Raw genomic sequence first — 12,494 nt, 5'->3', positions numbered from 1 at the left:
CCAGGCTTTTCCCTGCAGAGGTACAGCATTTGCCACCCTTTAGTCTTCCGGCACCTCACCTGTATTTAATGACGACTCTTAAATCTCAGCCAAGGCACGTGCAATTCCCCCTCAAGTTTCCCACAGTGTCCTCTGATATATCTTATCAGGCCCAGGAAATTTGTCTATCTTTATACCCGTCAGGACCTTCAGCACCTCCTCAACAGTAATACTGATTGCCCTCAAGATGCTTCCACCGACTGCCCCGTTCCTTGATCCTCGTGTCTTTCTCCATGGTAAAAACAGAGGAGAAATACTCGTTGAAGACCTTTCCCCATCTCCTGTGGCTTCACGCAGAGTTGACTGCTTTGATTCCTGAGGGTTACCATTCTCTCGCCGGTTACCCTTTTTCCCTTCATGTACTTATAAAATCTCTTAGTATTATCCTTAATGCTATCTGTCAGAGCTTTCTCCTGTCCCATTTTTTTGCCCTCGTGATTTTCTTTTTTAGCTTGCTCATTAGTTTTATGAGAAAATAAACAAGCTAAGAAATGACATTGGTTTGATCAGAACTCAAATTTCAAGCTAATGTGAGTCTTTGGGTAGAAGAAAGAATTAAATGTTGCTATCAACACTCCTTTCTAAAGAACCAGTGCAACTGTAGTAGCAGGTCATTTCATTTGTTCTTCTCTCCTTTTTGCATCTAAACTTGTTTTATCTATAGCTTTGTTTATGATGTAGTGTCTACTCCATTGATTTCACATTCAATCAGATGATTTTTTTCAATTAATCTTCAAAAAAGTTGCTGCTGGATACCAGCACCTAACAATTTTGATTTCAGTCCAGTTCTTGGTAGCTTCATTTTACAGCATATTTTTAAATCGTTGAAATGTTGAGGAATAAATGAGTCTTAGGGAGTAAATGCTATTCTGACTTGAGGGGGGGGGACGACGACATTTTTGTCAACTCTTAACCTGTTACTTGCATTTGATGCAGTTTTTAAATCTCCGTTCTTCCTGCACTGTCATCACTTAACTTGGATATTTTGAGTCATAAATTGAAATTGTCATAGAGCCAAGGTAGACACAAAATGCTGAAGTAACTCAGCAGGACAGACAGCATCTCTGGAGAGAAGGAATGGGTGACGTTTCGGGTCAAGACTCTTCTTCAGACAGATCTTGTCATAGAGCCAGCCACCTTTGTACAGCTCGGAAGCTGGCTCTGTTACATTTGTCCATGTCCTCTAGTTTAAGATGCTGCTTTGCTTGGAAAAACGACTGTGCCTTATCTATGCCCCACATAATTTAATAAAGCTTTATAAATCACCCTTCTGCCTTCTGCGCTCCAATCCCAGCTTTCCAATATCTCCTAGTAATGACAGCCCTTCATTCCAGATAGAATCCTGGATCATTTCTTCCGCTCTCTTTATGGTGGCACGATATCCTTTCTGTAGCGTTGTGATCAGAACTGCACACAAAATTGCAAGTGTAACCTAACCATTTATATCCTAACTCTTATACTCAATACCCCAACCTATGAGTTCAAGTTGGGTAAACCCATTCAGGTAAACCCATTCAACACCCTACCCACCTATGTCATCGTTTTCAGGGAACTATAAACTTGACCCTCTTTGTACATCAAGGCTTCTAAGATCGCTGCCATTAATTGTATGTGGCTGGCCAATATTAAACAATTCAACATGCATTATTTCACATTAGTGTGGATTAAGTTCAATCAGCCATCTCTCAGTATTTTGCCTTTCCTTGCCAATCATTAAGGTGGGCAAACCATCCTTGCGGCCAAAGCAGTACACCACTGCGATATACACGACAAAGCTCCTCTGACTTTTGAGGACATGACATTTTATGGAGAATTCATGCTCTTTGATGTCTATCACATCATTAGCTTTTGTTGTAATAAGATTATGCTGATCTTGTCCTTTGGTTAAAATCTAGACTATTATATGTGTTTATCCAAATCAGTATCACAAATCATATCAAAATGCTTGATTTTTTTTTAGTTTTACTGAATAATTCAAAGTTACATAGTCAGAACTATTGCTGGTCACAGTGAATTGTTGTTCCATATTAAGATCCTATTTTAAGAACCCAACCTTTCAGCTACATCAGGACATCATTTTGAAAGTTTTAGATTTACTATTTGTCAATTCCTGAAATTGCCCTTTGGAAAAAGCCAACACATATTATGCTTTCAAAGGTGCTTGCTTCACTTTTATCAAATATTACCTCAAAAAGTGCATGTTTTAAAATGTCCCTTTCCCAAAACTCTTGAATATGTCATCTCGGGTTTGTTCCCAACTCTCCTGCAATCAGTTCAGATGAGGTGACTGCCCTTCCAATTGCATTAAAGCAACAAAATTATTTGTAAACACACAATCTCTTTTTGTGACCTTTGTATCAACTTGCCGTGCTGTTTTGCACCAATGCCACTCCTTCAGTAGCCTGCTTGCTATTCCTACCCTCAGTTGATTCAACTGTTGTCTGTTTAGTTGTAGTATGAGCATCTATCAAAACATCTCTTCTCACTTCAAAACCACTCCAGCTGTTCTCCATTGATGCACCCGTGACCAAATTTTTTTCATTACCATAAGGTCGTTTTGGTGAGATCTTTAAATAGACGTGATTTGCTTACGTGTGTACTTTACTGATATTCAACTTTATCCCAGTGACATTTGTTATGCCATCCCTTTCAAACTCTCCAATCCTTCTCCTTTCTCCTCCTCAAGTGATGTCTATATTGTCAGACACAGAAATTGGTGCAACAGTAGAGTTACCAGTCAGTAATCTAGAAACCTGGATTACTCCATGCCATCCTCCCTCAGTTGATGAATCAGTGCTCCTCCAGGTTGAAAAATGCTTGTTAGGAAGCCATGACAATAGTAAAAGTACAGAATGCTCTCTTGGTGTGGGAATTCAATGTCCAACACCAAGAGTGGGTGGGAAACAGCTCCACAGACCGCTGGTTAAGTCGTAATTGATATTATGTCAAACAAGGTCTGTGGCAGACAGCGTAGGAACGAAAATAAGGAACAACCATATTTGTCCTTGCTAGTTATCTGTGGCAGCTACATCTGTCCATGACAGAAATGGTAAAAGTAGCCACTGTATATATTTGTGGAAATTGTGATGGCTTCATACCAAGAATACACTCCACTGTTTTGTGGCACCATAAATGTGAAAATGTCAGAATCAATTTGACAGGTCAAAGCTGGGCTGAAGGACCTGTTTCCGCGCTGTATCTCGAAACTAAACTAAAATCAGATTAAAGGTTAAGTCCTACCACATTACACCTCAAGAAGATAGACAATTAGCAGCTCATGGGTGGTGGCAATTCCCAGAATACCCCCATTCTCAAATCTTGGTAGGCCCTGGCATGTGCATGCTAAAGAAAAGGCTAAAGCCAGTCAGCCATCAGTCAATTTGATTCCTCCACATGCTATCGAGAAATGGCTGAGAGCATTGGATACACACATGCTGTGGGATAAACAGAATCCCAGCTATTGTACTGAGGACCAGTACTCCAAACCCAACTGCATCTCTAAACCAAGCTATTCCATTACAGTTACAATAAATACAGGTGCTCCTCAACTTACGATAGGGTTACGTTCCAAGAAACCCATCGGAAACCGAAAATATCTTAAGTTAAAGTGCATTGCATACACGTGTTCACGTGACTGGAAGCAAGCTGCGGCTTGCTATGGATTGCTGCTGTTTGTACCGTCGCAAAGTCGGAACATCGTAAGTCGAAGCATTGTAAGGCGGGAAGCATCTGAACAACAATGTGGGAAATTGTCCAAATGTGTCCCTCCCATTCTCAAAAGTGCAGGACTAATCTAATCTTAATTATTGACCAATTAACCTGCACTGCTTCATTGCCAAGAGGAATTTTCTCACCAGTAAACCAAATTGGCTTTAGTGAGTAGTTTTGCCAGGGCCATTCAGCTCCTGTCGTCCGGCTTTGTTTCAAACATGGATAAAGATTTGAATACCACATGTAAAGTGAGTGATTGCCCTTGTCATTGTGGCAGCATTTGACCAAATGTGGCACCAAAGCACCCGTGTAAATCTCAAGTCAAAGGGAAAACATTCTAAAGGCTTATCTTGTGCATCACCAAAAGATTATTGGAAGTCACATAAACCAGTTGCAGGACATCACTGCAGGTGATGCTCAGGGTGATGATCTTGACAAAACACCAGTCAGTTGCTTCAGTGACCTTCCTCCATCATAAGGTGGGAAGCAGAAATGGGCCAGTCTTAGTCACGTGTGTGACTAAGAATCTATATGACTTATATATGTCGAAGTTTATCAAGTGAAATTTTTATATGTTATGCTGACTGTTTAGGGTAAGAGGTCAAATATGACTGGTCACGTGTGTGACCAAACGTGACCAGTCATGTTTGACCTCTTACACTAAACAAACATTGTCAGCATAACATATAAAAATTTCACTTGATAAACATTGACATATATGTCATATACAGTACAAAATACACAATACCTGTAATGCTTTCAGAATTAGAAGAGATGTATTTCACAATTTTTCACATTTCTGGTCACACATATGACTAAGAATGGCCCAAATGCTTGCAGTGTTCAATTTCATTCTCAACTCCTTAAATGAAACCATCCATGTCCACATGTAATGCATGGACAACATTCAGGCACGGGCTGAAATCTAGTAGATAAAGTACCAGGTAATGACCATCCTCAAGAAAACAATCTGTCTACCCCATGACATACAAAGATAGTAATACAGCTAGACCATTGTTATCGCTCTGCGTTTACCTTTGTCAAGAAACTCAAATAGGCTAGATACACAAACTCAAAAAAGCAAGTGATGGGAGGGTATGTGCAATAAAGAACTTGCTTCATGATGTGTCTCAGTCCTTTTACCATCAGCGAGGCACAAATCAGGAGCATAATGAAATACTCTCCATTTACCTGTATGAGTGTAGCGCTAATGACTTGAGTTTCAACAACCAAAATGGCTCACTTGATTGGCATCCTATTAACCAACCCAAACATTCATTCTCTCCATCTCTGATGTACAGTGGCTGCGGTGTATGTCATCTGCTAAAAACACTAAAGTTGCTCATTTGGGTTGCTTTGATAGCATCTCCAAACCTGCTACCTCTGCCGCCAGGAAGAACAAAGGCAGAGATTCGCCATCATCTGGATGTTCTTTTCCATGCTGACTTATAGTGGTGGTTCTTCATTGTTGTTGGGTTTAACCTGGAATTTCATCAACAGCATTGAAAGAATATCTTCACCACTAGGATAACAGAAGTTCAAGAAAATAGTTTACCAAATCTTTTCAAACACAATTAGGGATGAGCAATAGATGTTAGACTTGTTGATGACACCCTGGTCTCAAGATAAATAGATCAGGAAAGGAAGAGCACAGTGTTTTGTATTTGTGTGAAAAGTATGTGATTGTGTAATTTACAAAGTAGACTACATGGAGGAATTTGATAATTTAAGCATTTGAATTTGAGCATTTAAATTTGCATCATTAATAGGATGAACAAAAGTGAGTGGAGAATAGAGAGGCTCGGGAGGGTGAGGGGTGATCTTATAGAGGTGTATAAGATCATGAGAGGAATAGATCGGGTAGATGCACAGAATCTCTTGCCCAGAGTGGGGGAATCGATAACTGCAGAGGCTCTGCCTCCTCCACCTGTGTAAAACACATTGATTTCATTAGCATTACCCATAACTTCCACCCTGCCCACAAATTTATCTGGGCTATCTCAGTCACCTCTCTCCCCTTTCTTGATCTCTCAGTCAACATCACAGAGGACAGATTATCTACTAACGTCTAATACAAACCTAACAACTCCCATAATTATCTAGACTACATTTCCTCCCACCCTGTCTCTTGCAAAGATGCTATCCCCTACTTTCAATTACTCTGTCTCTGCCGCATTGAGTCAGAGTATTAGGGTAATACAGTGTGGAAACAGGCCCTTTGGCACAACTTGCCACACCGGCCAACCTGTCCCAGCTACACTAGTCCCGCCTGCCAGCATTTGGTCCATATCCCTCCAAACCTGTCCTATCCATGTACCTGTCTAACTGCTTCTTAAATGTTGGGACAGTCCCTGCCTCAACCACCACCTCTGGCAGCTTGTTCCATCCACCACCCTTTGTGTGAAAAAGTTACCCTTCAGGTTCCTATTAAATCTTTTCCCTTTCACCTTAAACCTATGTCCTTTGGTCCTCGATTCACCTACTTTGGGCAAGAGACTCTGTGCATCTACCCGATCTATTCCTCTCATCTTGTTGGACCTCCTGCCAGAGCCTCTGCGGCGTGCTGCAGTATGGAAGGGCAGGCGCGGGGCAGACTGGGATGGGCGCCTGGCCTCCCGTTGGTCCTCGGGGGGGCGGGGGGATTTATTAAAGATTATAAGGCGATTTTTATAATCACACCATAGGGGAGTGGTGAGTAGGGTGGGCCAAAACTCGTGACGCTATCATGTACCGTTTTGGCTGTGTAGAAGCGCACGGGCAAGGTGCACACATACACACAAACAAACCGAGAGTTTTAGTAATAGACAGACAGACAGACAGACAGACAGATAGATTGATTGATTTCTCTGCTGTCATAGATGGACTATTCAACCATGCCTCCTGTGTCCTGTGGTTCTGCTCTGATTCTCCTACCCCCAGAATGAACAAAGGTAGAGATCCACTGGACCTGGCCTTTCACTTCACCAACCTCCGCATCCAACACGTCATCCGTCAACATTTCCATTACCTCCAATGTGATCCTACCATCAGTTGTAGCTTCCCATTTCCATCCCTTTCCACCCTCAGCAGAGACCACTCCCTCCATGACTCCTTGGTTCACTCATTCCTGTCCATCCAAACCTCCTGTCCCAGGTACTTTCCCCTGCAACCGCAGACGATGTAACACCTGTCTCTATTCCTCTTCCCTCGCCTCCTTCCAGGGACCCCAACAGTCCTTCCACGTGAGGTAGAGATTCATGTACACCTCCTCCATCCTCATCTTCTGCATCCGGTGTTCCAGATGTGGCCTCCAGTGCATCGGTGAGACCAAGCATAGACTTATTGACCGTTTTTGTCTGCCAAGGCCTACCAGATCCCCTGGTTGCTCACCATTTTAACTCCCCTTACCATTCCCATACTGTCCTGGGCCACCTTCATTGCCACATTGAGGCCACATGGAAACTGGAGGAACAACATCTCATATTCCGTGTGGGTAGCTTACCACCCAACTATATGAATATTGAACCCCAGCCTTTCTCTCCTATGACCCTTGCCCCCCCCCCCCCTCATCTCTGCCCTTTGTAAACCATCTGCCTATCGAAATCCATCCTCACCTGTGTTCACCTATTACTTGCCTCGCTTTGTCCTGCCCCTCTTCTTTCTTCTTCCCCCCCCCCCCATTAGTTTGAAGAAGGGTCCTGACCCGGGACATCACCTGTGTATGTTCTCCCGGGATGCTGTCTGACCCATTGTTACTCCTGCATTTTGTCTTTTTTTTTGCTATTAGGTTATTGAAGCAATATTTTGTTGCAAAGCAAAATGGCAAATGAGCGTATCTTTTTTTGGAAAAAAATGTCTCGTAACACCTTTTGTATTTCAGTGCATTGAGCATGTTTATGTAGGAATATAGAATGTTTAAATTGATTCAACAGATTACAGTAATCAAGTTTTGTTGTACATACTTGCAGGTAACCATGCCTGGGATCCATTCAACAACCAGTCCAACGGTAACTTTAGTGCAGTTGCCTAATGGCCAGACTGTTCAAGTCCAAGGAGTCATCCAAGCAGCTCAGTCATCAGTTATACAATCGCCTCATGTCCAGACAGTTCACGTAAGTACCATGATAATAGGTAACTTTGTGATCTAAGTGTACTGACTCGAAATATAACAAATACTTAATGTGCAAAGAATTGGATTTTTCCCATATTCAAACATATAAATTATTTTCCTAGGAGAGTTTTTTGTGCGATAGGTTGTAGGGAATTAAATCATGGAAAGAGTATTTTTATGCGTGGGCCAATTAATTCTCATTTTTCATTTCCTTTATTAAGATCACTTTTGGTTGTTTTAGAGGTTTCTGGTTGTGCTTTGTCCATGTTAACAGCTGATTTGTCACTTAATTTAAAGAAATCTTTGTGATAAATTTATTAGCATAGACTAGAAGTGACCATCAGCCTTTTCCCTTTGTTTTCGCTGCTCTTATTTGTGTTACTGAAGTCAGCAGTAGCCCTCATATTTTTAAGAGCTTTTGCAGAATGTTGAAAGAGGCAAATGTGTTGTCTTATATGAAGTTTTATTTAACGTAAAGCTTTAATTCTATTTTATTGGTTGAGCATACATTTAAATTTATTTTGCTTGGATTCCATCTCCTTAAATCCTTCCATTGGCATAGCTTTCTTGTTTTCAGAAATAACTAGTTACGGTTTTCTCAATGTCATTGTTATGTAACAATATGCTTCTATTCCATTGGCCCAGTGAATGTATACCAGAATGTATACCAGTTCCCTATGATTGTGGAAGTGTACGGATGGAAGTGCTCTGGGACCTCATGGGTTTGATGGACTGAATGGCAACTTTTAACGTTATAAAGCATGGAAATATAAACTCGTCTCAAATTCGTGTTCTCAAATTAATGTAAAGCAGATTTGATTATCTATTTGAAAACACGTATCGAAATCTTAAGTATTGACTTCAATTTCTGAACTTTTGAACCTTGACCATTGTACAAAATCTCACAGGAATTACATTCCTGTATCTGTTGTACTTGATCCTAAGGACCTGTAACTGTTTAGTCAAACTAGATGTTTAATAACTTTCCTGTAAATGGAGAATATAAGTCATGAGACTATTCAGTTAAATCAGATGATGATCTTTCCTTTTATACTGGGATTTTACCGTGAAGTTTTGTGATATTTCAGTGCAAAATTAACCATCTCGTGATAAAGTTGACTCCCAGCCAGGCTTAACACATTTTAAACCAAAACAGAAAATGATGGAAATATTGAAAAGATCATCTCACATCCATGGAAAGAGAAACAGTTACAGTCAATGTTTCAGGTCAGAGAGAGACACTGTCAGAACTGAAAGAAAATAATAAAAGGAAATAAAAGAAGCTTATAAAGCTGTGAGGTGGTTGGGGAGGGGGGAATGTCTCTGGCAGGATAAAACCTGCGAACCATGGGGATAACTTGTAAACAAGGTTATCTGCTCAATAAGCATTGGGAGCAGTTTGAGGGTGAGAACATAGACAAAAGAATGCACATGTTACAAAAGCCAGCAGGACAAGCCCAAACAGAGAGAGAACTCAGTGGGTCGAGCAGCATTTGTGGAAGGAGTGTCTCAGGCTGAGACCCTGCTTTGGGACTTGACGTGGTGCCCCCCCCCCCCCTGCACATCATCAGGGGGCTGAAGGTGGGTGAGTTTCCAATCCTTTATGGAGGTCAGAAACATGAAGAACCATGGGTTGAGAAAGTGGATCCAGTGAAAGATAGAGAAAAATTGCAGACCGTGGCACATTTGGAAAAGTGTGAATGTGTGAGAGAGGCAGAAGATAAAAGTGGTAGTAAAATGAAGACAAACTGCAGATGCCGTAGTATGAAGCAAAAATAAACTGGTGGAAGAACTCAACGGGTTGAGCAACATCTATGGAGGTAGAGGGATAGTTGATGTTTTGGGTACAGATCCTGAATTAGGACTGGTTAGCACAGTAAGGTTGGATTATATAAACATTCTAAATTAATCAGTAGAACAGACAGAATGAGTAGTGTTAATCAGCACTGGTCACACAGTAATTCACTTCTCCATTTTGTTCAGAGTTTGCCAGCCTTGGGTTTAAGAATATTATATTCCACCTAATGCGATTTTAAAATGTGCAGTCATCTCCAGATCCTTGACCTTAAATATCTGTTCATTAATAAACAAATGCTATGCTCTTGTTAATAAATTTAGCTTTTTTAATTGCGCAGTCAACCTCCTGCTATTTGACACATTTTTTAATTCTGCTCCTTGAAGAGAAAGAGCCTTTATAAAAATCAAATCGTGATTTATATTGATGGAGTAAACACAATCTGTCCATGATCTAAAAAAAGATTCTCATCCCATAGTTAATTGGACAGAGAATATGTATCATGAGATACTGTTGCTTTTCACACTTGGATTGTGAATCCTTTCTCCATTTAAAAAGAAATTGCATAATGCCTTCAATACACTAGAGATTTTCACGGAGTTTTATAAAATGGTGTGTAACATGAGATGAGTTAGAGGTATGAATAGGTGAATATTGTGTTCAATGTTGAAAGCTTGAGGGCATTTCCAACATTTTGTAGTTTGAAGGCTGTTGCTAAAGGTGGAATGGTATCTGTTCCAATGAGGTCCCCCCTCGAACTTCTCAATTCCAGCCAATATTGCATTGAGTGTCATCAGAACTGGCCACCAATCATAAATTAAACCAATACACTTGCTTGCACTCTTGATGGGCACTAATCATATAAATTAATCCAGTACACCTTGGTTACACCCACAAGCTTTGGGATTATTTTGATAAATGTTTGTATGTACTGCTTAATGGGGGGGGAGAAACAGGTAAGAAAGCCGAGTCTGAGAAAGTCAGCAGGCCAGGCAGAATCTATAGAAGGAAATGGACAGACAACGCGTATAAGGGTCCTGACCCAAAATATCTTCTACCCTTCAATCCACAGAAGCTGCCTGATCCATTAATATCCTCCAGCAGTTTTATTAACTCACCATCCAACCTTTCCAGTCTCTTGTGACTCTGAGAAAGTAGTATTATGTCCTGATTCCCCCCCCCCTGCGAACTGGGAAGGGGGTGGGTGCATGGCAAGAGCTTCTCCTTGGTTTCTCATCTTTCCTTGCTCCCCACTTGCTTCCAAATCTTGGCTTCTTTCTTTTACCCTGTTTTCCAGCCCCAACCCTGTCTTCCCCAATCCCACTGGTTCACTCTCATCTCGCCCTATTTCCCTCTGCTGCTTTTCCTGTTACCATTCTGTTACAGATTTGTTGGCGAGTTACTCTTCATTGCCTTGCCGAATTTGTTTGCATTTCCTTGGCCCTGCACTCATCCCTGGAACACCTATATATAAGAGACAACTATATCAAACTTAGACTATAGCTCTGTTTGTAACATTAACCCATCACCAAACTCTCAGAACCTGGAGTCACCACGCATCTCTGCAACTGGATCCCTGACTTCCTGACCAACAGACCCCAGTCAGTGAGGAAATCATCCTTTACAATAATCCGCAACACTGGTGCTCCACAAGGATGTGTTCTCAGACCCCGCCGCAGACGACAGCACTGTTGTGGGCCAGATTTCAAACTTTGATGAGATGAAGTACAGGAATGAGATTGAGAACCTTGTGACCTGGTGTCGAGACTGCACCCCTTTTCTCAGTGTCAGCAAGACGAAGGAGATAGTGATCGACTTCAGGAAGCGAAGCAGTATACATATCCCAGTATGCATTGACGGCACAGAAGTTAAGATGTTTGAAAGCTTCAAATTTTTAGGAGTAAACTAGACCAAGTGGACCCGTTGGGCCCAAACCTCTCCTGCATTGGTGCAGCACCCTCTCCCCCCCCCCCTCCCCTACTCCCCTCCTTCCCCTCCCCCTCCCCTACTCCCCTCCTTCCCCTCCCCCTCCCCTACTCCCCTCCTTCCCCTCCCCCCCTCTCTTTCCCCCATCCCCTCTCCGTCCCCCCCTCTCCTCCAGCCTCCCAACCCAGATGGCCACCGATGCTGCTGGACTCTAGACAGCGTGGGGAAGGCGCTGAGCCAGCCGGGGAGTTGGGGGAGCCAAGGGCAGGCCTCGGCCTCCACCTCCACCAATGGCTGGCCTCACCGCCACTGCTGCCACCTTTCCCCTTGGCCCGCCTCAGGCACAGGCTCCGGCTGCTTCCCCCGGCACCAGGCCTAGCCCTCCCAACACTTCGGAGCCGGCAAACCGGCCTCCAAGAGACAGGTGACCAAGCCCTGCTTCTACGTGAGATCAACGGGCCCCAACTCCGCAGGTGCGGACGCAATTGTTCTGCGCAAGCGCGGACGCGCTTGTTCTATACACGCACGGACGCGGCGGTCATCTTACATAAGTATCGGATCAATGGGGCCCCAACTGCGCATGCGCAGTTTTTTAAATGTTTTTATTTGTGAATAACTTTAAAAATATGACACCAATTTCAATGAAACATCTTCTATAAAACCACGGGACGACGTTGGTAAGGTGGGCCTAAAATTGTCACGCGATCGTGTACCATTTTGGCTGTAGTTCAGGAACACGTGAACAAACAAGAGTTTTTGTACTTAGATATCATCAGCAACATTTCCTGGACCACCCATTTTGAAGCAATGGCCAAGAAAGGACCCCAACACCTCTACTTCTTTGGAAAGATTAGGAAGTTCGGCATGCCCCCAAAAACTCTCAACAACTGCTACAGATGCGCCATAGAAAATATTTTATCGAAGATAGACACA

General features: G+C 42.4%; 1 protein-coding gene across 2 annotated transcripts in view; it reads left to right on the top strand.

Annotated features, from left to right (window-relative positions):
- creb1b (cAMP responsive element binding protein 1b) overlaps positions 1 to 12,494 on the top strand; it is a 76,919-nt gene that overhangs the window by 40,227 nt on the left and 24,198 nt on the right. Inside the window, exons 2-3 of one of the 2 annotated variants that reach the window (XM_078403663.1) lie at positions 2,489 to 2,599; positions 7,698 to 7,841. In XM_078403663.1, the coding sequence (XP_078259789.1) occupies positions 7,704 to 7,841 (138 nt within the window). In that variant the 5' untranslated portion in view covers positions 2,489 to 2,599; positions 7,698 to 7,703. The remainder of the gene's footprint in view (positions 1 to 2,488; positions 2,600 to 7,697; positions 7,842 to 12,494) is intronic. The other variant, XM_078403664.1, reaches the window with a different exon arrangement.

Source organism: Rhinoraja longicauda, chromosome 8 (genome assembly GCF_053455715.1).
Source record: "Rhinoraja longicauda isolate Sanriku21f chromosome 8, sRhiLon1.1, whole genome shotgun sequence".
NCBI classification, from domain to species: domain Eukaryota; kingdom Metazoa; phylum Chordata; class Chondrichthyes; order Rajiformes; family Arhynchobatidae; genus Rhinoraja; species Rhinoraja longicauda.
This window is presented reverse-complemented; position numbering and strand designations above follow the sequence as displayed.